Here is a 27,371-nt window from a genome sequence, read left to right on the forward strand (position 1 = left end):
TATGTTGAAGAGCTATGTTCTGACAGAGATAGCTAAGTGAAAATACACAATATTTACGATGACGACACCCGTGCTGGGATTATTTTGGTCTATGGCCTGTCACACTCCGCGCACTCGTGGATCCCTGCCTCCGGGCTGCGCCCGCGCGCAGTCTCCGCATCCTCCACGCTGTCCCGCGAGGCGGAGGAGGGGCGAATGGAATCCTGTCCGCGCCTGTCGTCAGTTCCGTTCGGCCTTTCCACGCAGGATTGGAAGGGGGTGGCTGTACTGGATAATACAAACAAGAAACCAGAGGTTGAAAGAGGCCATCGGACAAGTCATGCAATAGAACAACGCAGCCAGTTTGAAGTTGCCCTTGTCTGTCACTGCGTGGATATATGTATTAGGTTGTACGCTAATTGACGAAAACGCAGCTAGCCAGCTGGAGATCGTGAACTCTGGATTAACAGTCGCTCGCTAGCTAGCTAGCCAGCTTGCCGGGCAATTCGGAGGACCGAATTCGCACAGGTAAAGAATCACGATTCGATTACTACTAGTGTTTTGCGTGGCAACCCGTATTTCGTGTTCTTGGCTATCTTATGGGGATGCGTTGCAATCCAGCATCTTTTTTTTCTTTTTCAAATTTTTGCACGTCTGCCAAATGGGCGAAGGTATTTCGCCAATCGCTGCGTCTTGGCGAGTCTAGCACCTCTGCCCATCACGGAATGATGCAGATCGAAATTGAAAATAGTGGGCCTTTTCGGAGGAGAGGTGCATCGTCGTCGGACACAGGGGTTGCTGCTAGTGGTACGGTTCAGAAAATAGCCAGTGCTTTGATAGCCAACACTTAGGCTACAGTCGTATAGCTCGTTAACGTCTGCTTGTCAAAACGAAATGCTTAGCAACCTATCTCACGGGAATACAGTCGACTTCTTAAACACGCGTTACCGAAATTATGAACATTGTTGTGTTTAGATGCGGTTAGCTGGGGATACAGTCTGTACTGGGCGAATTCATACAAGGGCTGTTGAAGTTGAGTGCATGCGTTTCTTCACCTGCTGTGCACCTGCCGCTATTTGTGACCTGGCCGACAACAAAGTCCAGGTGGCGACAGCAGGTGAACACATTTCGTCGCTGTCGATATCTAACCCAGAACACCGGCGTGGTGCGAGTTTAACGTTCACAGGCGTAATTTATCCAGAAATGTATTAAGCTGATCATGGACGCGTTTCTGCGAGGAGCAGGTTGCTAATGGCTTAGCAGCTAACTTGCCGTGTATGTCCTCCCCACAGTCAGTAGCCTGTCACATTTCAGTCTGTATTTCATCTACTTGACCACTGCATGTGTCCATGGCATCTAATTAGCAGCAAAACATTAGCACAGTTTGTTTCAATTATTAAATAATTAACATTTTAATATTGCGCTGATATCTAAAGTGCCTTGGGGTATCAAGCATACCAGGGCCTCTATCTAGCTTGCATTTCTAACATTGTGTCGAACTCAAGGTAGTTGTCGTTGGGAGGTGGCTACGTTGTTTGCACAGGTTTGCTCATAGTTTTAAGGTGTCGTGGCTGTCTGTCAGCGGTCGTCTACAAGATGCACCGTGTCAATCGTGTAATCTAGACTCACACTGGTGCACCCTAACATACGGATATGTTTCCACGTGCGTGTTATCGGCGGAACATCGTGATACCCACGAACCCGATACACCACAGTACAGTAGATCCGTTGTTATAGGAATAGGGATCCGCGGACGACGTTGAACGCTGTGTTGTGAAACGCGGACACTTGCTCTACCGCGTCTGTTCATTCGTAAAAAAAAACAAAAACAACTAATCGCATCTGAATCAAACGCTTGTGTGATTAAATTGACTCGACACAGTCCTTTAATTATAGAGATTCTCTACGAAAAATCCACGGTTTGTGCTGTGCGATGCATCAAGGTGGGTGGGAAGAAAAGCGATCAACGAGTAGGCTACTGGGTGTTATGTCCAGAATGAAAGGCAATGAAAGTCCCTTTGTGAAGACCATTGGTTTATTGTTTATTTTCTACTAAATTTGACATTTAAATAGTGCATTTATCTCACTGAATACTAGCACAATAATATAATAATAATTAATTAATTAATTAATTAATTAATTAATTAATTTATGAACATACTCTCCTTTATCCTCAACTGACTCAGTATTAACTCCATCCATGATTGAAAAAGGCTTGCAGCGACCATAAGCTCCCAGTCCTGAGCTGTCTGTAGCCTACCTAATTTGGGGCGGTTGTCGTAAAGTAGCCTTGAGGAATGGGCCTTTGCTTGCTCCATGTCTACCAAGTGGTTTGTGCGGGCCCCAGTGAATTATGGGAAATAACCATGGCGATGTACTGATATGTCAGCTCGGTGTCTCTGTGATGGCACCCATGCATGAGCACTTCCACTGTCCTTTTTGTGCCAGGGAGGGTTCACAGCACCGATGAAGGGAATTCCAGTTGAATGGAGTGAGATTTATTCACTCTTCTGAATAAAGGGTTCCGAAAAGGCTCCTCTGTGTCTCCATAGACGAACCCTGTCTAGTTTAAGGGTTCTTTATTGGGCAAAACGGCTCAATCTGAGAGCTTTCACATGTTTCACACCAAACATAGAGGGCTCCGTAAAGGACCAAAATGGTTTCCCCTTTGGAGATGAGCCAAAGAACCTGTTTGTGGTAAGGAAGTTTACAGCTGATGATGTGCGATGTTTGACATGCTCACATATCTCATATCTGTCAGGGCAGCAGTGGCTGTTGATACCTTCTTAACCTGAAGCTAAATCGGAAAATTTGAACAACAGTGAGGTCATAACTTACTTGGCCAAACCCTGAACAAAACAAACATCCACGAAAAACAAAAGTAGGAGGAAAAAAGATTATATTTTCCACAACAGCCTTTAAAAACCTACAATCATGGTGATGTGAAAACGACGGTGTTTTACTTGAGCTTATTTTTTTTGTAATTCCTTCCCTGAAAGATTAGAGGGCTGCTTTTTTTATCTTCGAGAAGCCGCAGGGTGCCAAGTCCTCATGGGGGAAAAAAAAAACACCCATAGAGTTTATTGGCCTTTGCGAGGGAATAGTCCTGAACCCCAGTGAAAGTGCTCTGTTGGCCGAACCGATCGTCTGTGAGCCCGCTTTGTAAGGGCCATTGACTTATTCTGCGCTCAGCGGTGTCCAAATATAGCCCAGAAGTCCCCTGAGGCTCGTTCTCAAGGTCTGTTTTCTCCCCCCCCCCCTTTGTGTTTATCAGCAGGCACGTCATTAATTCAAAATTTCAAATTAGGTACAAAATGTTCATTTAGGATGTGCGGAGGCAACCCTGACAGAAAGACAGTGTCTTAAAGTATCACAATTACAAATGAAATACAGTATCAAGACATTGCGCTTCACAATATATGGGAAAATACTACAAATTCTTGCAGCGCTCAGATATTTCAGTTTAGTGCACTGCTGTGAAATATATTTAACATTACAGGCTAAAATAATTTCAAACATAGTGTTGTGTGTTTCATTTAATAAGGGAAAGTACTGACATTTTCGTAGACGGGAGTCCTTCATCACACCTTTATGAACGAGCGCTTCTTAAATCCCGGTAGCCATGGGCTAACGGGCTGTGATTCACGCGTCTTTGAGCGTTAGCGGGATGCTAACGCCCGCACCGCGCGGGCCCACCGGCTACGCCCGCCGTTGCGACGCCGCCGGTAAAACCCGCCTCGTCTCCGCGGCTCCTCGGCGCGACGGGGAGGCGGGCGAAGCGGCGGCAGGAGAACGTAGCGCCGTTGTTTCCGTACGACCGTGGGCCCTTAGCGCCTTCTCCCCCCCGCCGCTATTCTCGTTCGTTTTTCCCTCCGTTTTTTTTTTTCGTCCCCCTCCCCCCCGATTACCGCCCGAGAAGCTCTTCGCACCTACGGCGCCGCGTCAGGCTCGTCGCTGGGGCCCGACTTGACAGACGGCTCATTTTTACCGGCGCATTGGCAATGAGAGGCTGTGATAGGTGAAACCGGGTGGCCATCGACCAATCAGCAGGCCCAAACTCTGATCGCAATCGGATAAATGTTCTGGCAATGGAAGTGGTATGGTGACACAGCCACACAGGAATACCCCCCTGAGCAGGTTTTAGGCATGAACCTGCCTTCTTGGCAGTGATTGGCAGCCCTGGTTTTATCTTCATGCATTGGTACGCTACGGATTTGTGCGGGGTGTGGTACGGCTTTATGCACCGGTGTGGAACAGTATGGTGTAATGCACGGCTTTGTCATGTCTGGCCCATTCTTGCCCGAAATATTTATGACTACTTTGTTCCTTTACATAGGCCACGGCTGTTGGGACAGTGGGCGTTTACAAGGCAAAAATTGAGTTCACTGTGTTTGAGAAAGTAGTGTATTTAGTCTATTAACATATTTCATTGCTAGTAAAAAATGTGTTTTCTTCTCAGGGCTTGAGAAATTGACATGACCAGAAAATGTTAGCATTTTCTGTTACATTTCAGCTTCTCATGAGTGACTCTATTTAGTGCATGTGTCTATATAGCGACTTTGTGATGAGAAGTAAACCAGTAGCGTTCCTGTTGTGTTCACACCCCTCCCCCACCAACCTCCCCCCCCCCCACGCAGGACTCCACCATGACGGACAGCATCATGAGTAAGGCGGCTACCATGGAGATCCCCATCAACAGCAACGGGGACACGGGGACCCTACCTGAGGATGACAGCCTGGAACAGGTGTGTGACCCTCCCCCCGAATCTCTTCCCCCTCCCCCCCCCCCTCCCCCTCCCCGTGCACCTGGTCAGTCACCACCTCCAGACAGGCTCTCTCTAGAACACCTGGAAGGGGCAGCTTCGGTTCCAGAGATTAGTTTCCGCCAGCGATAAATATGCAGCCTGACTTCTAGTTCTAGCGCAGGGCTGCCCTGTGAGGGAGGTATCGTTTCATTCAGCTTTCTCTCTCGCACAGGAAACAGGAAAAGGAGTAAAACCGCGGGGGAGGGCTTGTGCTTGATAAACAGTCCAACTCGTTCAGTAAATCTGGGCATAAAAACGAACCAAGCAGCAGTGCCGATGAACTGTGCTTGTTCCCTGAATCAGATTGCGAAGTGGAACTTCGGGAAAACGTGTTGCTCTGCAATATGTACGTTAAGGCTTTGCCAGGGGTTGGCGGGGTGGGAGTGGGGGGTGTTGTGTGAATTTGACAGTCAAACACACGTGCACCGTTCTCGCCTCTGCCGAAGTTAGACAGCCTTGGACCCGACCCGTGAGAAGGAGTTTCGCGAAGGACAGGTGACGTGGCTCATTTGACTGTGAGCAGTTGGAGCGTTTGCACTGGATGCGTTCTAACCGATTCTGAGCGCGCGGCGCGCCGTGTCGCTAGCGAAGAGACTTAGCCTCGCGGGATCGGAGAGGCGAGCAGAGTCAACAGATCCCATCGCATGTGAGTGGAGCCGCGCGAAAAGGTCTCCGGGGCTCAGGCGGGAGCGCGTCGGTGTAATCATCGTACGGGCGAACCTCTGGGGAACCGGGTGGAATAAATTCTGTGCTCTTGTGGGGGGTGGGGGGGGGGGGGGGGCGGAGGGGTTGGGGGGGGGGGGGTGGGGGGGGAGAGGTGAAGCCTCGCTCTGAAATTGGCAAGCTCAGGCTGCAGGAATTTGTGTTCAGTTGGCTGGCATTCCAGAGCGGATCGGTGAAGGCCCATTTGCATGTTTTTTTTTTAGTTTTTTTTTTTTTTTTTAAGCTGTTTAAGGCGTTTATTGCCTTGCGCTGAAACTGCAGTGCGGATGAAAAGCCTTAAAGTTTGCTCGGCTCGGCTCGGTGCGTGGGAAGGCTACGCCCAGTAAGTCAAACACAAGTCCCTGGCCCGTTCAGATCCGGGAGGAACAAAACTGTTAATCAAACAGTGTGTGTTTGCGCTGCAAAGTGTGTTTTCGCAACAAGAACTGTATCCTTTTCACCTCAAGAGTGACTGAGCTTTTGTTAGCTCTGCTTACTTGTATTTTTTTATTTTTTTCTTATTTACAGTTTTATTATCGGGCCTTCCTGAAAGAATTCATCAGTGGTTTCCTGAAGGTTAGCAGTGAATAGTACAGTGGAAAATACCACTGTGCCAAGCACTTTATTTATTGTGGGTGACTCTTGGCAACCTACATTTGATGTATAGCACTTCTGTCGGTCAAGACGTTGGCTGGCACAGTTCAGTTAAGGTGCCATAAACAATTAAAAAAACCGCTATGTCTCAGCTGGGATTCAAACCTGTAACCATCTGGTTTGGAGCCCACTATCTCAGCACACGTGTTCGAACCTCAGCTCCACATTTGTTTCCTAAGACTTAAGACCTAAGGTTTGTTATTTACGGAACAAATGGGCTTGACTTCTGTGTTGTTCCTGCGGACAACGGTGAAGTGGGCCCGGCCGTTTTTCAGTTCAATCTGAGGGCAAAAAATATCTCACAACGCCCTGTCATGACGCGGTGAGGTCAGCGGGTCGAACGCACGTTAGTGATGTCATTTTCGGGAAACCGATCCCCTCGGCGAATCCCGTGGCTGCGTACCGGAGGGTTTGAACGTGATTCGCTGCTTGGATGGCACGTTTGGGAAGCCCTCTGTCAGGACCCGGAGAACCAACGGGATTCTCACACATCGGGAATATGTGCTGTCTCAGTGGCTGCTTCCGTCAGCTTACGCACGTAAACACGCACACACACGTACAAATACACACAGACACACGCATGCATGCACACACACACACACACACACATGCACGCACACCCACACAAACATACAAACCCCACACACACACACACACACACACACACACACACACACCACATATGCAAAAACATATGCACACTCGCAAGCGTAAACAAACACATACATACTCACACGCACACACACGCAAATATATGCACACATACACACACACACACACACACACACACACACACAAGGCATGTCTTCCTCCACCCCCTCTCACAGCTGACTGGAAAAGAACAGATAGTGGGAAAGACATGTAAGGACAAAAAGGTGTAGAAAAGGAGGAGGAGGAGGAAGATAAAGATGGGGCTATTCCCGTCTGTTTTTTTTGGGCCCCTGAGGAAGCACAGTGAGATGAGATGAGGCTGATAAAGGAGACCCAGTTCACAAGCTTCTACACAGGTTACCAGAGTAACGGGTGCATGGCCATGTGCAGCCCCTGTATCGGCCAATCAGAGCAGAGTGAGGAACCAGGAAGTGGGGGGGGGATGCAAATGTGTGCTGCACAGCTGTTGAGGACGTTAAACCAGCCGGACGGGCAGGAGTGACGGTTGTAATAAAACGCCTGGGGGGGATGTAGCTCACAGTGAAATGTGTTCCACCCGCAAACCGAACAGCCAGTTCCCAGGAAATCAGGACCTCATAGTGAGGGTGTAGGCTTGGGTGTGTGGGGCTTTTGGGGAGCGTGGGGGTGGGGGTGGACATAGAGATTAAGGATGGAGGTGAAGGTAGAAGGTTAAGGATGGAGGTGAAGGTAGAAGGTTAAGGATGGAGGTGAAGGTAGAAGGTTGGGTGTAGGTAGAAGGTGGATGTTGGGTTAAAGGTGGAGGTCAGGAAGGGTTTTGTGGAACCGCAGAATCTGAGCTGGGAAGCGCGGCTGGCAGGACCAGAAACGCCAGGGACAGGAAGTCGAGCTCCACCTGTGACCTCATTTCCTGTGATGCTAAAAGCAGGCACCTGGAGGCCACCCAGAGTGCTCCTGCTGAACACATCAGCATTTTTAATTTTCAATTTTGTTAAATGTGCGTCAGAATTATGGCATCATTTCATTCTGATTCTCAGTTTGAAAGCATGGTTTGTATATGTGCACCCCTCTACACACACACACACACACACATCCACAAATGTTGGTGCAATCTTATCATTACACACTCTTATCCTCAGAAGTGCATTTTCTTTCTTGCAGTAATATATTGGTGTTTTTTTTTTTACTGTAGCTAATGCACACTAGTTAGCTGTTTTTTACTGTAGCTAATACACACTAGTTATCTGTTTTTCTGGGACCAGTGGGACCACAGAGGTGTGATAAGGAGGGGAAGTGTGAGAGGCTCATTTTTGTGTCTCAGACATTTGTCTGATGTCTTTCAGCACGAGGCCCCTCTTCTGTGTACATTTGTGATCATTTGCGGTTTCAGGATTTGTGTGTGTGTGTTTTTTTGGTTTTGTTCACTGCCTTCCTCTGTTAGACCCCGTTCTATTGTGTTCTCCTGTGTTCTCCAGTGTTCTCTTGTGTTCTCCAGTGTTCTCCAGTGTTCTCCAGTGTTCTCTTGTGTTCTCCAGTGTTCTCCAGTGTTCTCCTGTGTTCTCCAGTGTTCTCCTGTGTTCTCCAGTGTTCTCCTGTGTTCTCCTGTGTTCTCCAGTGTTCTCTTGTGTTCTCCAGTGTTCTCCAGTGTTCTCTTGTGTTCTCCTGTGTTCTCCTGTGTTCTCCAGTGTTCTCTTGTGTTCTCCTGTGTTCTCCAGTGTTCTCCAGTGTTCTCCTGTGTTCTCCTGTGTTCTCCAGTGTTCTCCTGTGTTCTCCAGTGTTCTCCTGTGTTCTCCAGTGTTCTCTTGTGTTCTCCAGTGTTCTCCAGTGTTCTCCAGTGTTCTCCTGTGTTCTCTTTCTTATTGTTCTCATTTTCACACAGGCTGCACAGATTCACTGGCGCTTAGATGAGAAGGTATGGAACCCGCACACTGTCCAGGGTGTTAAGGGGGTCAGAGAGTGTGTGTGTGTGTGTACATACGTGAGAGTGTGTGCGTGACAGTGTGTGTTTGTCCTGAAGTTGCATGCAGGCTCACTAACCACATCGGCAGGTTAACAGGATGACTTTCAAAGAAGTGCTTTATTTTGCCCCCTTCAAGTAGAGAATTATTTCTGGCCTGAAGGCCTGGCCTGTCTGCTGATCGTGGCTAGCGCACGGAGAGCAGCGAGCGGTTGAGAGGAAAATGGGGCGCGATGAAAGAGAAGAGCGCCGTCTGCTCTTCTGCGGCCCGTTCCTCTCAGACGGGGACGAGTTTCACGCCCTGATTCCGTCTGCTGGGATCCGGGAGCCCCCCTGCTTCAGCTCACAGATCGTCCGGTGCTTCGTTTCGGTCCGTTTTGCCAGGTCCGAATGCTCTGTCGCGCCAGAGCCTGCCCCCAAAAAAACACCGCTTAAGTGCAGCCTTAGCCTCGCGTCCGGCTGTTAGCGAAACACAGCGCCTCTTTTGTCTGCGTTCTGAAGCTCATTAACCGGTAGCTTGGTTACCTGCCCTGTGTTTGATTCAGATAAGGGGTTGTTTTTTTTGCGGTGCCTCCGCACCTGTCTTACGCAGGTGAATTCCGTCATGGTGGAGTTCACCTGGTTGTGAAACCAGACCGATGAGAACGGAGGCAGGCGGCTTTGTTCAGAGACAAACGTGGATTTGGATTTGAGCGAGCGAGGTAGCGATCCAGGATTCGACACCAGTTTACTGTAGAGCCCGCCATCGATTCCGCGTTGTCATGGTCACCAGAAGAAATAAGAGAAGGAGAGGGGTTTGAAAAGCATCCTGTTAGATCTGTGTGTAGTATTAACCTTTCACAGAATGCTGAATTTAGACTCAGTGCTGAATTTAGAAACATTGTCTATTTGTCAGGTACATTTACTGTAACACTGTAGTTATTTTAATAATAATAATAATAATAATAGTCATCATCATCATCATAATCATAATAATAACAGTGCATTTTATTTATCAGGCACCTTTCTGAGTAAGGTCACCTTACCTCACTAACGGTTAGAAAAATGACAAGACACTGCACATACAGGACATTATTTTTTTTTTCTTTAAAAAAAAAAAAGTGTTTATAGGAGATGTGCTAAAAAAAGAAGTGATGTTGGTCTGTGTGTGTGTGTGTGTATGTGTGAGAGTGAGTGTCAGATTGTGTGTATGGGCATGTGTATACATATACACATATTTGGTGAATGTATGTATGTTCATATCATGCCCAAGCGAAGCATATCACCGGTTTTTATGGAGGTGTTGCAGCTTGCTGGCTGGAATGTATTCTCTGTTACATTAACAATGCCATTACTCTGGGGCGAAAGATTGGCAGAACTTATCACTGGACTGCGTCCACAGTCAGTTAACCGCAATAGCAAAGAATGTTCTAGAGCTTTTTATAGTCTATAAGAGTTTGAGCTTTGTCACAACAGGTGGAAGTGAGAAGTAGGGCTCGCTGTACACTCTCAAACCGAATGCTTGTATCTTTGCTGAGATGAGTGTAGTGGAGAGTGAAATCTCACTGTAGTTACTTAAGTTATTTCCTTACTTAACTTGCACCGTTTTAGGATGTCACGTTACTTATCAACAACAACAGGCCGAGATTCATTCTCACAGCTGTGCACTTTAGACCGACCTTTGAATAATCTTACGATGTCCAAGCTCATAAAATGCAGTCTAAAAAGTAGCATATAACTTGCTTAAAGGGGCAGTTCACTTTTTAAATTTTTAGTTTCTAAATTTTGTAATTCACTTTAATATAAAACCATATTAAAAAAGCTGAGATAATCTCAAGACACGAAAGAAAGTTACCTGTCCCTGTAAAGTGAATTGCAGTTGAGTTGAATCATGGCCTTGGTGTGTGCTTAAAAGTGTATTAAACTGTAAACTGTACTAACAGTGTGTGAGAGATGGATTTCCGTACAGAGAAAAATGAATGACTCCCTCTGTCTGCCTGGAAACTGCTGGTCTGGTCAGACTGATCCCCTAAATTCTCAATCCCCCCTTCCAACTGAAAAGTACGCTCCAGGACTGGCCAGCTTCGGATAGGCTGGCCTTTGTTCTCACCTCCAAAACCTGCAGCCAGTTTAGACCCTGGAGACCAGGTGAGGTCACTCAACTTGGGCAGTTAAAGTAGTTTCTCTCACAGTTAAGCACCGAGTTTTAACGGTGAAAACCAGCAGGTCCTGTGGCTCTCCAGGACCAAAGTTTTGGAAATCCCTGGCACAAATAAACCATCTGTTTTCTGTTCAACCAATCAGAACGGACTAAATCCTCTTCACATGCCATTTTAGTTCTCTTTAAAATGGCTTTTCTGACCAGGCAGAACAGGCCTCTTGTAATGAGGCTAGAATAAGGAGGTCATTCGTTTTCTCTCTGGTCTAACATTTGCAAAATGGAGGAAGTTGTCCAGCCATAGTTCCCAATCCACGTAATCTCCATTCCCTTATCATACTCCATCTGTACCATACCATGTATGATTTCATTTTTGTGTCAAATCCACTAAAAAGTTTTTTTTTTGTTTTTGTTTATTTGTTCCCCCCCCCCCCCCCCCCCCCCACCCACCCCACACATTTCATATGCACTGGGCTGTACGTGAGTACTGTGTCCTCTCAGCGCACACACGGGTGTTTTTTCTTCTGAAATTCCTCTCGGTCTTGACGCGCTCGTTGGAGCACAGATCTCTCTGGTTTCCAGCTGCACTCTCTCCACTGTGTCCTCCAGTGCATGCGCGTTGCTATCCAACTGCGTTTGGACTGGGATCAGTTGAATGCTTGAGAGTGGAAGGGGAAAAACACACTATTTTGAGTTTGAACAGCAATATAATTACAAACCAATTATTTAAAACATTAAACATTACTTTTTATTTTTTTTAATTTAAATATCCCAGATATGACAGGAAGAGAATGAAGTGAGTCTCTTGTGTATATAGCTGGTGCACCTAGTGGTGAACTAATCACTGCTGGCTTATTGTGCAGATTTCTAAACTTCTGGGGGAGGTTAGATAGGGTGTTGAATGGGCCCTTGTTCTTCCCCCCTCCGTCTGTGCTGCGTGCTGATTGGCCTCTGTGCTGCGTGCTGCGTGCTGATTGGCCGGTTCCTCCTCTCGCAGGACCTGCAGCAGGTGATGGTGTCGGGGCCCAACCTGAACGAGACCAGCATCGTGTCCGGTGGCTACGGCGGGGCGGCGGAGGGGATCATCCCCACCAGCTCCATTAAAGGTACTCCCCAAATATCTCTCTCTCTCTCTCTCTCTCTCTCTCTCTCCCGCCAAATACCTCCCCCCCTCTCTCTCTCTCTCTCCCGCCAGCTCCATTAAAGGTACTCCTCTCTCTCTCTTCTGCTCTCTCTTTCTCACTCCCCCCCCTCTGTCTCTTACTCGCTTTCTGTCTCTCTCTCTCTGTCACACTCCATCTCTTTCTCTGTGTCTCTCTCCCTTCTCTCTCTGACACGTGCACACACTTTTTTCTCTCCCTTCTTTATTGCCCTCTCTCCGTGTATCTCTCACACACCTGCACATACACAGCCATTCTTGAACTTGTTTCCCTTTTCTACCTGTTCCCCTATATCTATTGCTCCCTCTCCCTCCCTCTCTCCATCTGTCTCTCTATCTCTCTCCCTTTATCTTGCTTTATCTCTGCTCTCTCACTCTCTCCTGCTGTGGGAGTTTTCGGTGCTGACCCACTTGTCTGGGTGACTGTGTTGCTGTGGGATTTTAAGGGGCAGTGCTGTCATTAAAACCACAGAAGGAGAGAAAGGTGAGCAAACTGGTGCTGCTCTCTCTCTCTCTCAGGGACCTGTGCTGGCCAATCTGTAGGCTGGAACCTTTGCATAACTTCCTGTTTCAGTAACCCGACTTCCTGTGCCATGCATGAACTAAAAATGACATACAGTCCCTCTAGGGTGTAGAGGGCTTTTATGCTCATATGTCCATTCTGGAAATAGGATGCAAGTGTGGATTTGTAGCATGACTAAAAATAGAGATGACCACCACATAATTACAGATGAGAAACATACTATTATTTATGATACACACTAAAGATCTAAAACCTGATACAGGCACTTTCATTGCAGTTAATTGAAGGTCTTAGCTACTGATTTAAATATCCCAAGTAACATTCATCAAAGGACTCAAGGCCTCTATCTATGGACCGCATTCTAACTGCTGTTCATTAAACAAGTCATGTTCAGTTGAGTAAGAGTAAGATGAGTACACCGTTCTCATTTCCATAATGTCATTTGAATTTTCCGTTTTCTTGTACATAAACACAAGCATTTGTGTCTACCCTTGAGATCCTGTTTTTCTAGGTGTGTGAACTGAGGGGTCATTAGCCAGATAGAGAGTAGAACTAAAGATCGTATTGACTTACAAGATGGTCAGCTCCTGTGTTCCTTTGCAGAAGCCCTGTCATCCTTTCTTTGCTAACTACAGGGGGTTCTGGTTAGAGATGTAACTGTATGACAGATCAAAACCTCCATTGCCCCAACATTGCGCTTGGTCACGCCTCCTCGTAGGCAGCCAATAGGAATGCATCAGTTTCAACGGTAGGGGGAGAGAGATCGTTCAGTGTCAAGGATACAGAGCTGAGAATCTGTTTGTTCAGTCGAATCGGTGGTAAACCAGTAGCTGGGTTCCTCCCTGAGGTTTATGTTGCAGAGCCACAGATTCTATGGACCGAACAGATGTTCAGCTCTGGACACTTAACATTGAACCGCTCTGTCACCATTGTAGCTGGAACATTCCAATTCAGTGGCTCTTGAATATTTGAGTTTGATCGACGACGCCATAGCAACGGATTTTCTGTACTGCGATATAGCACCACAAACCTGCTGCCCTTGAATAGGGAGGAACACCAGAGCCGGCCATCCGGTTGGCCTATAAAATCTTTGGTAGAGCTTGAGCTTGCTGCCCGCCCAAGCTCTGACTGACTGGCACGTGCCCTCTCCCCCAGGCCCGGCCGTCCGCTACAACCCCGACAATCTGGGCATCAGTCGCGTCCCCGCCCCCGGACAAGGTCCTCTCATCTTTACCGAACCTACCCCCCCCCCCCCCCCCACTCCTCTCTCTCATTCTCCCTTCTGTACTTCCTGTCCGTACCGGAGGGCGGGGTTTCTAAAAAATCATTTCCTGCCTCTCCAGGTTTTGTGTGTAAAAAAAAAAATAAAATCTGGACGACGGGCTTTCTGTAATCATGTCCTCTCCTGTTTGGACTTAATGAACTGCGGGGTGTGGGCGTGGGTGTATCGTCTGTCCACTGATCGATAGTCTGTGCTGGGGGATCGAGGAGCATTCAAATTGCAGTGAAAAGGATGTGATTTTTTTGAAGTTGGGGATCTGTGACTGAGTGAGCATCTTGGTGCCGATCTTTACTTCACCCTGTGAAACCCAGCACAGCATGCCTGTTTGTGTCCTTTCAGGGGTGTGGTCAGAGCTGGTTGGGCCCCGTCGCTGTGCTGATGTCTGTACTGTGTGTTCTGTTTCCGGCGTGTTCCTGGTGGCTCTCCTGGTGCACGCGTCAGTCTCATTGTTCCGTCTGTCGTTCATCTTCATGCCGGTTTTCATCGTCCTGTCACTCATCCGTGTTCTGTCTCTTTTCTTCCTTGTCTTCCTCTCCTCCGTCCCACACCCTCGTCCTCCTCCTGCTCCTGCTCTTTGTGTGTGGGCTCCTTTCATTTTTCTTCCTCCTCTTCCTCCTCCTCCTGGTGACATCATCATCCTTCTGGCCATGACTCCACCCCTTTTATTTTATTTCCTTTTTCAATCCCCCCACACCCAAACCCCACCAAAAATAAAAATCTTCCACATTGACCTCTGATCCCCCCTCCTGAATTTTACAAATACCTAATGCCCTGCCACCCCCCACCCCCCCAATCCCCTATCGCAATCCCTACCACACCTCCCTGTTCACCAACACCCAACACCCTGCCTTAACCCGTCCCCCCCACAACCACTACAAACCTGCCCGCACTGCCCTACCAAAAACCTCCCCAACCCCCCACCTCACACCTGCCCCTCTGCCCCCCCCACCACTCCAGACCTGCGTTTGAAGTCTCGGGGGGCTGGCCCCCCCCTCAGCCGATCGGCAGTCAGTCGGATAGCCTGCCAGGCTGTGGCCCTCCCAGGTACCACACACCTGTCACTCACCTGTCACGTACCACACACCCTACCTGAGCCTGCCTGTCACTCACCTGTTAGGTACCACACACCCTACCTGAGCCTGCCTGTCACTCACCTGTCAGGTACCACTCACCCTACCTGAGCCTGCCTGTCACTGTCACCCTTCTGTCAGCTCTCTCATGTCATCTCCACACACGCTCTTCATCCCCTGCCACTCGACTGAGGAAGAGGAGGAGGTTATGTGACAGGCTGTCTCTGCGTCTGTGTTTGAGCAGCTGAAAAGCGTGGAATTCTGGGAAATCTGGGATTTCAGTGTGTATGTGTCATTTTCAGTTACATGAAAGAGGCGTTGGTGCGTCCTTCTGAAGTAGACAGATTCAAATCATATGGCAATAAATGCCCTTCATGAAAATACCTTGAGGTGATTGGAATAGGATTCACAATTGGTACAAAACTCACATCAGTGTATTGGAGTTAATCCAGCTTTTGGGGTACACAAGCCTTCCACACACACACGGAGACCCCGACCCTGGTCTTGGAGGGCCGCAGGGTCTGCTGGTTTTCCTTCCTCACTCTTCCTCCTCCTCGCCGTACCTCCCTCAGGTCCCAGCATGCACCACAGCGGCAGCGGCTCCTTGGCGGGCGCGGAGGATGCCTCGCGGGGCGTTGCCGTGGAGAAGTTCGACATCGTGAAGAAGTGGGGCCTCAACACCTACAAGGTGAGTTGGCACACGATTAACACCCTGTTAATGTCTGGAGCCAGACGCGATTGTGTCCAAGGCTTCAACACACACTGAAAGACACTCTCTCTCCTTCTCTCCCTCCCTCTCTCTCTTTCTCTCTCTCTCCCTCCCTCTCTCCCCCTCTCTCTTTCTCTCTCTCTCCCTCTCTCTGCCTCCCTCCCTCTCTCTCACTCTCTTTCTCTGCTTCTCTCTCTGCCACTGTCCATTCATCCCTCCCTCTCTCTCTTCCCCTCTGTCCCTCCCCCCCTCTCCCCCCCTCCCCCTCAGTGCACTAAGCAGATGATCTCGGAGCGTTTTGGGCGTGGCTCGCGGACGGTGGACCTGGAGCTGGAGGCGCAGATCGAGGTCCTGCGGGACACCAAGCGCAAGTACGAGAACGTCCTGCGGCTGGCCCGGGCGCTCACCAACCACTTCTACAGCATGGTGCAGACCCAGCATGCACTGGGGGACACCTTCGCCGACCTCAGCCAGAAATCGCCCGAGCTGCGGGTAAGGTCCTCCCGCCCGCGCTAGCTCTCCTGTTGCACGGTGCACGCACACACGTGCATACACACACACACACACACACACACACACACACACATACACACACACACACGCACACACACACACACACACACACACACACACACACACACACACAGTACGGTGGAGAGCAGTCTCATGGGGTGAATAATGTTTTGGAATACTTCAGACACCTGTACTTAGTAAGACATGCGAGTTTCCATTGTATTGGGTTTAGACCTACAGTAGATACAGGCTGCCAGGCATAAATACTCGCTGTGCTAGCTCTTCTGTAGTACAGCGCAGACAAGGTTCAAATCAGGCACTTTATCCCTTTGGATACCAGTAAAATTCCTTCAGATTGCTTGTTTTAAAAGAAACATCTACACACTATAAAAAATTCCTCTTTCACACAATTGTGCTACTTTGGTAAGTGGCTAATTGTGCTAAACCGGCTTTTCTCACTGTGCTAATAGGTAACTCACAGGCCTGGTCTAATAATTTTTTGAAAAATCTGCAGCAAAATCCTTGCAGGTTACTGACCCATTTAAAATTTTACAACTTTTTTTCACCAGCATTGAGAACAGAATCCTACTGAGCTGTGTGTACGTTTTAGTCTTTCTAGTTAGTAATTACTGTAATTTTAGCTTTACTGAAAATTCAGTAGATCTGCAGAGCTGACTTCTGGCATTAGAATGTTCTCACTGTGTATCTGACCCCAGTGAATGTGATGAAGGGTTCAGGGCACAGAATTGGAACAGCTTCTCGCGCTCTGATTGGCTCAGGATTGTTTTGTGAATAACATCGGCACGGTAACCGGTGATTACCATTCCGCCGTGGCAACAGAAGCGCTGCATGCCAGTCAGGGGGAAAATTTCCAGACGTCAGTATGTTTTTTTTTAATTGGTCGATGCAAGACGAGCTTTTGCCCAGTGATGGTTCTTTGCCGTAGTGTAAAATTGACTTGAATCACAGTAATTGGTTTTTTTTGAAAAACCTGCTAAACCCGGCAGACTCTCAGTGTCATCACGGCTGAAAATAGAAAATATGTTTTAAAAGCGTAGCGGCTCAAGCTCAAGATGGGCTCGGTTTGAAAAGCTGAGCTGTCGCGTTCCGAACGCGTCTCGCGCGTAGCGGGAATGAAGGCGTGTCGCGGCGCGTGGTTTTTTCGCGCTGTTGGGCCGATCGTTGCTCGTTTCCTCAGAGGCCTTTGCGGCTAACGAGTTTTTTGCGGCTAACGGGTTTCTCGCGGCTAACGGGTTTCTCGCGGCTAACGGGTTTCTCGCGGCTAACGGGTTTTTCGCGGCTAACGGGTTTTTCGCGGCTAACGGGTTTTTCGCGGCTAACGGGTTTCTCGCGGCTAACGGGTTTTTCGCGGCTAACGGGTTTCTCGCGGCTAACGGGTTTTTCGCAGCTAACGGGTTTCGGTGGCCGTCGCTGAAAGGAGATGCCGCGCCCGGATGAAAAGCATGCTGGGGCCGCCGGCTGCAGCTTTTTTCGGCGGCGGATCTGAAGGGGGGGGGGGGCGTTTGTATGCGGAACGGAACCCCCCCCTCCCCCCCCCCCGACCCGCCGCTTTAACAAACGGCCTCCTTCGAGTCTTTAAAGGCCCCCGCTCTTTAAATGCTAAATGAATGTTGCTGTTGGCACGCCGGTCCCGCTCTGTCGGGGATAGAGGAGGCCCTCATGTTCTGCGTTTCTTGTGCCGCACACACGAAAGGAAACTAATATTTCTCCCCCCCCCGCCGTCCCCCTCCCATTCACAGTTTACACTCGCGCCTTTGTTTTGTTGAATTTTGTTGGGAGAAAAACAGGAGTAATAAATTGCAGGCGTATCTGTGGGTGATGTGATCCTGGAGCGGGACCAAAAACCGCCACGTTGTAGCGTCGCAGGGATGTGTGGGATTCAGTTTGCAGGGATGATGCTGTCGCTTCACGCACCAGCGACCCCTGCTGGTCAGTCCAGCACCTGCAGGTCTGCCTGTTGAGCCTCACATACAGGGCCTGACCTTTGGACCTTTAGTTTACGCAAAACCTTTTAGCACACACAAAACCAGTAACATCGCCAGTGATTGGTGCAGAACACATACCGTGACGCATGAGGGCCTAGCCCAACAAGGCTGAATTTCTTAAAAACAAAAGATTAGAGAACAAAAAATAACTTTTTGATGATGGCGGATTGTGCGTGAATCTCTGGCGGGAAAGGGATAATAGCCAAACAAATTAAAATGGCTTTGAGTGAAAAGCGTAGCGCTTCTGTCCACTGCGCAAAGAAAGAGCGTTTCATCCAAACAAAAGCCTGACAAGCGTGTCTGTCATGTTTTTAATTCAGAGTGGAGACAACAACGTCAAGACTGCATATTGTGTGTGTGTGTGTGTGTGCGCGCGTGCCTGTGTGGTTTTTTTTTATTTTAATTTTGTCTTCATATCATTAGAGTTACCTGACAGCACATCTTGTTGAAGGTTTTCTCACTTATTGTAAGGTTGGATATTTCCTGTGAAATTTTGTGGCAAAAGCCAATCGCTATTTTTATTCCATAGTCAATTAAAATTTTGTGTGTGTCTGTCTGTGTGTGTGTGTGTGTGTGTGTGTGTGTACATGTGCAATTGTGATTTTAGGACGAATTTGGGTACAACGCAGAGACGCAGAAGCTGCTCTGCAGGAACGGGGAGACCCTGCTGGGCGCCATCAACTTCTTCGTGTCCAGCATCAACACGCTGGTCAACAAGACCATGGAGGACACGCTGATGACCATCAAGATGTATGAGAATGCCAGGTAACCCCCAAAATAAAAGGCTCCTCGGAATTACTCCACTGCAGCGCCTCGCTTTGTAACCGAGAGGTTGCAGGTTCAAATCCCAATCCCTCAGTTCTTGCCACTTATCACTTAGGCTTTGATGTGTATCCAGCTGTTTAAACGGTTAGCATGTAATCCTGTTAGCGGCCTGCGAGTGGCGCTTGATAAAGCCATCGGCTAAACACATAAGTAATAAAGCAGTGTTAAAAAAAAAAAAACTAAAAAAAAACGCAGGTTTACGGGAGTTAGGAGTCGCGTTGTTGCGAAAGCGCCTGAAGGAGAGGAGGGGTTCACACGAGAGAAAGTGAGGAGCCAGGATATAACCCCGCGATTACCGCCGTTCTTCTCGGTCCGTCCCCCCGCCCTGGGTCGGCATCGATCTGCTGACGCCGAATTCCCCGTGAAGTAAAGGCTGTCCATAAAAAACCCGCCGCGGTGCTGACGGTGCGGCGGCGTTTCTCACCGCCAGAATTCCGCACCGCGCTCATTAACCCTCCCCTGCGATAACACCGGCGTTCAGTCGCTGGGCATTGACCTCGTTTCGCGAGAATACGCATCCTCTGTCTCTCTCTCTCCTCTGTCCTGTGTGCGCGTCTGATTATCTTCCCCGATAAGAGTCGTTAGCTCAACAAACGCCAGTCCAGTATCCCCGATGCCTTCCTGCTTTCAATTGATCTGTCCTTTCATCATTGCTGCTGATTTGGAAATTGGCTTGTCACGACTGATACTGAGAAATGCTGTTTGTGGTTTTACATGAATTTCCCTTTTGAACAAGAGGTGCAGAGCTTGCACAAAACATCTCGACCTAACGGGTAGCTCAAAACAGAGTGCGGATATGCGTGTGCTGCGTCGCTAATAAAACAGATTCATCTTTTCTGATTTGGCCCGAGATAATCGCGGAGTTGCTTGTGAAAACGCAGGAGTTCGTGCCAGACAGGCGAAAACGCTCACTTTCGTGTCGTAAGGTTTATTAGTGTTGTTTTATGGAACGCTGGGACTGGTCTTGTGCAACTGGAGAGAGTGACAGAGCCCTGTGCTAAGTTGTAGGTGAAGCGATTTGTGTATTGATTTTTGTATCAAAGTGACACACTCACCCTTCTGGAGGTGCAGCGCGGTGTGTGCATGTACTCCCCAAACAGTGTGCTCATATTTCAAAATGTGCCAAAATGTCTGTAAATGAATGAACTCCATTAGCATAACAGTCATAAGTCATGTTTATTTAGAGAGCTTGGAATGATTAAGTTCTTTCAGAAATTTCTGCCAAAAACAAGTTATGAACTTTGTGTCTTTTGGCTTAATTTTTAAAATATATTAACAGAGATGGATTCGGATGCATATGCTACGTAGACAAAATAAATCAGATTGAATTTTTAGAGATAACGGATCGAGATAATTGATTATCTTTAATTTACGTTCATAGTTTTTCGGTTGTCTAATTTCGAAGCCTTTTTATGTACTCCATAATGACAAATCAAAACAAAATAATAACTTGATTGTGCAACGCCTGTCTAAAATGTTGCACCCCCAGATTTTGTGGAAACGTTTTTGGCGCCAGCTTCTCCAGTTGAAGAAGTTAGCCTGGAGCCTGGGGGTTATGGTGTGCAATGATAGCTCAGCCCTTCCTCCTCCTCATCCTTCTTCCTCCTACCCCTTCCTTCACCTCCTCCCCCTTCCTCATCCTCCCCCTCTTCCTCCTCCTCCTCCCGCAGGCTGGAGTTCGACGCGTACCGCGCGGACCTGGAGGAGCTGAACATGGGCCCGCGGGACGCCGCCACGCTGGCGCGCATCGACACGGCGCAGCAGCAGTACCAGATCCACAAGGAGAAGTACGAGAGGCTGCGCGGCGACGTCACCATCAAGCTCAAGTTCCTGGACGAGAACAAGGTCCGAAGCCCCGCCCCCTTCGCCCTGCTCGCCCGCCAGCACACCCTCGGGCCCGATTCCCCCGACGGAGCAGAACTGTGGAGATGATAAATGTATTTTAACCATTTTAAAAAGGAGGTTATGTCGGTGTTCTAGAACCCCCTCTGCTTTCAATGGCCAGTAGTGATTGTGACATCAGCAATAGAATGTTCAGTTCAAAACATTCTAACCACATGATTGTGGTTATCGATCACCTTAAAGGGTTAATGCGCTTTTGGGAAGAGCACAACAGGCATGCAAGTTCCCTGCAGAAACTGGATTTAGCGGTCACGTCTTACGATGTAGAATAGCGCTGGTAACGCCACATGATCTAATGTCATATCATTGCTTCTGTTCATTTTGGACTATTTGTTCAAAAGAATATGTATCAGCTGAAGTTCCTTTTGCCCATCGGCTGCAGGAAACGTAAATCGTGTCTTTGTGTTGCCTGTGGAGGTGTTCTCCACAGCCAGTGATCATTCATGTGAAGGTCTGACCGGATACGCACTCTCAAACTGAGCGGTGGGGGGGGGTTCTTTTTATTTTATTTTGCAGGTGAAGGTGATGCACAAGCAGCTCCTGCTCTTCCACAACGCCATCTCGGCCTACTTCGCGGGGAACCAGCAGCAGCTGGAGCAGACGCTCAAGCAGTTCAACATCAAGCTCAAACCCCCCGGTGCAGACAAGCCGTCCTGGCTGGAGGAACAGTGACCGGACGGACGGACGGACGGAGAGAGAGGGGGGAGGACGGACTGTACGGGCGTGGTGGGGCGGGACATCCCAGAGGAAGCGGGACCAACAGAGTGGCCAGTGATCGCAAATTCGGCGCCGGAGACAGAGAGAGCAGGGAAAATCGGCGTCCTCCTCTTCCTCTGACTCCTGCTCGTCTCTCTTTTCTCTCCTCCTCCTACTCCACCTCCTCCTACTACTCCTTCCATCTCTCTCTCTCTTTCTCTCTCTCTCTCACACACATACACACAAAACGGTAACCCCTCTCTGTTTTCATGTTCATGAGAACTCTGGATGTTTTAGTCAATAAAAAAACAACCCAACGTTCCTTTCCTTGTAGGAATCGCCCCCCATGCCCCCCCCCCCCCAAATGTTCACAATCTTAACAAAATCAGAAGAGAGATCACAGCACCGCCTGGTAACAGAACGCTAAACCAGGGGCTTGGACTTCAGACCGTAAAAAAAGACATCTCCCTGCTTCTGTGGCTTTTCCCGCCATTTTCTCTTCTGCCGAGCAGCGAAATCTTAGAGGACAGAGGAGACTTTCTCCAGAGAAGGACCAGGATTGGCTCGCTGCTGATTTTTTTCCCCCCTTTTGAATCGTTTAACTCCTCTAACAAATGAGCGTGTCGACTTTTGGATTCAGGTGATTAAAGAAACACTACAGGTACCGACGTCAGCCACCGGTGACCAATGAGAGTGGACGTACAAGTAAACAGGAACTGGAAAACTCCCGAGTGAAATGCATGATGGGAAACCCCATTCTGACGGATGACATGAGCGGCAGTGGCTCTTTTAACAAAACGGCAGGATATTGTCCTATTTATTTTTATTTATTGTCTGTTTTATTTGTGTCCAGTTTAGATGGAATCTATAATGGTACTCAGCATTATTCTTAACACTCTGCTTAGCGATATGTGCTAATTGTTGTTTTCATTTTGGCATTGTCTTTCTCTGTCTTGGGTTATTTTTGGGCCTTTTAAACTGTAGTCCTCGGCAAAATGACAGGATACACATAATCAGTCCAGTGTATCCGAGCGAGAAGGAAAGAAATGCAATCATTGGTGGACACTTCTATTTTTGATCTTTAACCCTTTGAAGAGTTCAAAGGGTGCAGCTAAGAACATTTCTAATCACGTATTTTGTGATTTTCTTACACCTTAAAGGGTTAACCTGAGCAGCTTGCAGCCTACAGAGCGTTCCTTACTACCAAGTCACTCCTAACTGAAACGAATCTCCAATAATAACAGTAATAGAAGTAAAAATCTGTCTCTTGCATGTTTCGTACTCGGTGTTTTTAGTCATCAAAATGGGTTTGGACGACTGAGAAATATGAGACACTCCGGAGTTTCACTCGTATGGCAGCTCACGCACGCTTTGCCGGGTTTGGTTGGTGGCTTGGTCCGGCTCGTTTCAGTTATTTTTTTATCGGTAAAATGTGCGGTCTCTTAGCGCGTGGACGCGAAAGAAAGAGCAGCTTCGTTTCCGAGCGCGCTCACGAGAGACCTGTGGCTAGTTGAGCCGTCGTTGTCTTCCTTCTGTACGGAGAGCAAGTCTCTCTCAACCCAGTGATTTTTATTTTTCATTTTTTACCCTGAAATGGTGTGTTTGTACAGAGACATAAAAAACAGTGATGCGGGGGTGCGTTAAGGCACAGCCCGGTTGAACTTTAGCCCCTCGCCGGGTCTTGGAATGCTTCAAACAGTCCAGATTAATCCTGTTAATCTTCAGACTGGGGGTGGAGGTGGATGGGGTGGGGGGGGGGCGGGGGTGTAAGGTTATCGCATGCCCCTTCCATCAGAGGCTCTGTAGCGGGCTGTGTGCTCTTCCACAGCCCGCTGACTGGAGTTACCGGGTCAAACGCTCGGCTGAGGACACGCCGCTAAGTTGAACCCGCGCGCGTAATCGGACGCCAGGCGAAGAGAGAAAGAGAGAGCCGTTTAATTTATGAAGTCTCTCCAGAACGTTCCCGGAGCGTCGGGCCTGGGTTTTTTTTTTTTTTTCGGCTTGAATAAAACACGAGACGCCGCTCGCGTTCGCTCGGTTTCGTCCCCGTTAAAGATCACGAGGCTGCAAAATGGCCCCTTTGAAACCGAAAGGGGGCTGCCTGAGGCCTCCGGTAGGGCGGTAGAGCTCCCTTCCAGATCCTCAGAGCAGTTACTTTACTTTCGGCGGGAGTATCCGTGGTAACGGTGTTTCGTACGTGAGGTGAAATGACACGTGCTTGTGCTTATTTTGTCTCATGACATTTGACCTTGTTATTTGGCAACAGAAATGTTTTGAGTTTCTTTATTTTCTTTTTTTTTTTGTTGGCATATTTATGGTACATTTCACCTCCCAGTCTCATTTGATATTGGCAGTAATTTATATATGTATGTATGAAGAAAAGGATTATTGGTATCGCATATATATATTCACAAATGCCCCTTCCCGGGGAGTCTTTATAAAATAGACAAATAGAGCATTGGAGAATGGTGAGAAGTCCGCCGACAGCACACCTGGGTTTTATGAAATTATCCAAACTAGCCGTTCTCGTTCAGCTGACGTTCACCTGAGGGGAACCGCAGAGCATCGCGTACAATCCTTAACAAAAGCATAGTTAGGGAATAGTCCAGAATGGTAAAATTACAGTTTGTTTTAAAAGGAGGAGGAGAACGTGGAATGGAATACTGTATAGAATGAACGATGGATAATTTAGAAATTTCTGACTTCGGATTTTTTAAAAATATTTTCACTTTGGGCAAAGTGGCCCTTCAGATTTCAGCCGCTGGAATGGGGTGATGTGACTGTGGGTCCCGCGGTTTGCACACAGTAAAGTGGAGTTTAATCGCTGGGTGTCAGTTTTTGTCCGATATTGAAGTGAATGTAGAAGGAGGCAACGTGCTCACACTACTGTACCATTAGCACAGGACATCAAACAGAAGCACTTTTATCTCCCACATGCCTCGGTAAGAAAAAAGTAATTAAAATGGCCGCCCCTCCCCCATTTTTGGCTGCGGGGATATTTTTTTCTCCATGGTTCGTCTGCATCGATCCCCCGAGAAAATTCAACAGCTCCGAGCGCCTCATTGGATTTAAACGATAACGGAGGAAGTGCGTATTAAAGAAACTTCCTTCCTTTTTTTTAACGCTGCACTAACTAACTTTACAAACCTGGTATGTGAAGCAATACTGAATTTAAACAATGTCCAGAAAAAGAAACTTAAATATTGTCTACCAAGTGGCCTGTCCCTTTGGTGTACGTACTTGCCAAGATGATGTATGTGGCACACAGCATATAGACTGGTTGCACATCTGTGTATATTAGCAATCATTCCACGTCTTTCTATGAACGGAAATGTTTTGGAAATGCATGACGAGAAAGGACAAGAGCCTTCCACATGCTAACCCTGTATGGATTGTTTTAATGCCGCTAATGCTCGCGTTGTTAAAAGGAATAGAGGCATTAGCAAGGTACTAATAATGCAAGCTAGCTAGATAACGCTACACCATGAGGCTTCTCCAGCCAGTTTATATATACGGTATATATTATTGAAGGTTTTAGCGGTTGGAGATGGTGACTGGCATGACTTTGTAGGACTTCACAAGCTGCGGCAGACTTGGCGAGAAGTATGTTCGACGTCTGACGATTCTCTGTGTGTGCACGTTACTGCCAGGGCCGTGAATGTCTGAATGGTGTGGTCACTGTGGAACAGGAGGGATAATGTGAGAATTGTATGAAGGGTCTTGAGTTTGCAGAGGGGAGAATGTTTTGTAACGTCTGAAGGTGGCGTTTCTAGAGGTGGGTGATGCTATTTGGTTTTGATTACCTGTCTTATCCCTGTGAAAGGCTGCACCCGGCTTGTGGACAGCATTATCAGTTTCTGTGGGATGAGAAAGAGTTGCCTGTCATCTTATCCTGAACTGATATGACACTTGTGAGATCTCTCAATCTACTCCCACCAAAGCTGAATTTGTGATCCCGTCCTAACACCAAAAAAAACCAGAATCTCTCTCTTCTGTGACTTTCCCAAAAAAAAAAACTGGAATGATCTGTTCTGATATGAGTACGCCACATTAATGCTTTCTGTTAATATAAAAAAACAAATGGAAAAATAAAAACCCACAAAAATAAATAAAGTGTGATAGATTTGCAGTCACTCCTTGAGTAGTTTTAGTTCTTAGGTGAAACAATGAGAGGTTTATATATGAAATATTATTTGCGTACAATCAATATTTTTTAGGCTGCTCTGTGATATTGTAGTGTATGAATGACTGTATATATGTAATGATATTTAAAAAGAATGAAGAAGTAAACTGACATCTGGGGTTTATGTGGATATTTGCCATTTTCCCTCGACTTTGCCCAGACCCTTGGAATATGGCAATTACTAGAACACAAAATGAGATTAAAAAAAAGATGTTTTCAAAAACAGCTGTTTCCTGTTGTCTTTGTCATTGTCCTTATTGGGAATCCAGGGAAGATCATGTGCTGTGGTGACCATCTCACTACATCCTGTTTCCATGCCTTTCAGTGCTGCAATACCACTTCTCACCACATGGGGAGGGGGCCTCCTCTGTTGTCATGACAGCCTGTATAAGTTCATGGCTTTATTCTTGCCATTGAACTCATCTTCAAACTCACTTTTTTTTTTTTTCAAATCACACCTTAAACCTCATAATTATTTATTTTAAATTAATTTGGTACCCAGTGTGGGGCTGAACGCGTCCAGTTCCCACCCTAATTTGGAATGTCCAATCATCTTCTTCATCCGCTGCCACGTTCATGTGTGAACCCCACAGCCGAATTGGGCCATTCTGATTCTGTTAAGACCTGCAGAAGACCTTTCATAACTGGCCAGCAACGGGGGTCCAGCAGGGGGTTGCTGGATTGTGGGACCCCCCCCCTAACACAGACAGGATCCTCCCTCACCCAGAACCCTGCAGTTGCACATTGACCCATGGAGCTCCCGGAGCCACAGGTGGTACCGGGACAGTTCGGATTCGGTCTCGGGGCCCAGATCACGAGGCTCACCCCTTGCACCGACCGAGTGGGCCACCCAGCAGCTCCCCGTCGTAAATGTTTCCCCGTTCCGAAACGCTCCAAAATGTTGAAACGCTCCAGCAGAACATTCCACGCTCACTTTCCTTTCTGCCTTCGCTTCGGCTTTGAACCTTTGGAAGCTCTGGAAAACGCCGTCACGAAGCAAGATAATGCCTCGTGGAATCGTTATGAATAATAAACTCTGACTAGAGTGGCTGACCCCTGTCAGGACCTCAGCCAAACCAAGCGTGCATGACAAGTCTATGGTCGGGCGCTTTTTTTTTTAGCTTGTTGGCAATAAGTGTCATTTTTTAAAGCATAGAATATGGTCCCAATTAACCCCCAAATTTCTGTACATTTGCTTTGACTGATGATTTAAAAAAGAAAATTTTTATCCATTCCAACTGTAGGACCACCCGTCTGCTCACTGCAGCCTTTGTCAGTTGACCAATCACCTTTGTACATCATAGTTTCCAATTTGCATATTTTTATACCCTGTGCAATAACTTGTTTTGCATATTTAAGGAATTTATTAAGCCACAAGGTATAGGCTATACTTTCCCCTTGAGAACAGTTTTGAGAACAGCAGAATTATATTTATGCAAAGTATGCCAATTCTGAACAGGAGAGTTGGAGGGACACGCCATGTCCATATTCACTTCCATTTAACTTCTGATTTATCAGCCTATTAAACTGATAAACCGTTGATTGGTTAGAATGTAAACATTCCATTTTACTTACGTAAGCAGCATGATCTCCAAAAGACTGATACCAAATCATCATAATTGTGTACAGCATGAGAATT

At 47.6% G+C, this 27,371-nt stretch overlaps 1 protein-coding gene across 4 annotated transcripts; it reads left to right on the forward strand.

The window, feature by feature from the left end:
- On the forward strand, positions 1 to 25,957 carry arfip2b (ADP-ribosylation factor interacting protein 2b). 4 transcript variants are annotated; one of them, XM_035434342.1, is made up of 10 exons: positions 3 to 507; positions 4,617 to 4,724; positions 8,650 to 8,682; positions 11,862 to 11,970; positions 13,702 to 13,764; positions 15,471 to 15,586; positions 15,878 to 16,099; positions 18,734 to 18,891; positions 20,622 to 20,796; positions 21,370 to 25,957. In XM_035434342.1, exons 2-10 carry the CDS (start codon positions 4,626 to 4,628, stop codon positions 21,523 to 21,525), a joined length of 1,131 nt encoding a protein of 376 aa, XP_035290233.1. In that variant the 5' UTR covers positions 3 to 507; positions 4,617 to 4,625; the 3' UTR covers positions 21,526 to 25,957. The 4 variants fall into 4 exon arrangements, with proteins under 4 accessions (XP_035290234.1, XP_035290233.1, XP_035290236.1 ...); XM_035434343.1 differs by lacking the exon at positions 8,650 to 8,682 and having other exon boundaries at positions 1 to 507; XM_035434344.1 differs by lacking the exon at positions 13,702 to 13,764 and having other exon boundaries at positions 12 to 507.
- Positions 25,958 to 27,371: the final 1,414 nt, after the last annotated feature.

This window comes from Anguilla anguilla, chromosome 9, assembly GCF_013347855.1.
Source record: "Anguilla anguilla isolate fAngAng1 chromosome 9, fAngAng1.pri, whole genome shotgun sequence".
NCBI lineage: Eukaryota > Metazoa > Chordata > Actinopteri > Anguilliformes > Anguillidae > Anguilla > Anguilla anguilla.

What these genes read in the sequence shown, in the direction of transcription:
- arfip2b (XM_035434342.1), top strand. Translation starts at nt 4,626, where the DNA reads ATGACGGACAGCATCATGAGTAAGGCGGCTACCATGGAGATCCCCATC. An exon ending in CCCCACCAGCTCCATTAAAG is followed by an intron (nt 11,971 to 13,701) that starts GTACTCCCCAAA and finishes CCTCTCCCCCAG; the next exon opens with GCCCGGCCGTCCGCTACAAC. An exon ending in GGGGCCTCAACACCTACAAG is followed by an intron (nt 15,587 to 15,877) that starts GTGAGTTGGCAC and finishes CCTCCCCCTCAG; the next exon opens with TGCACTAAGCAGATGATCTC.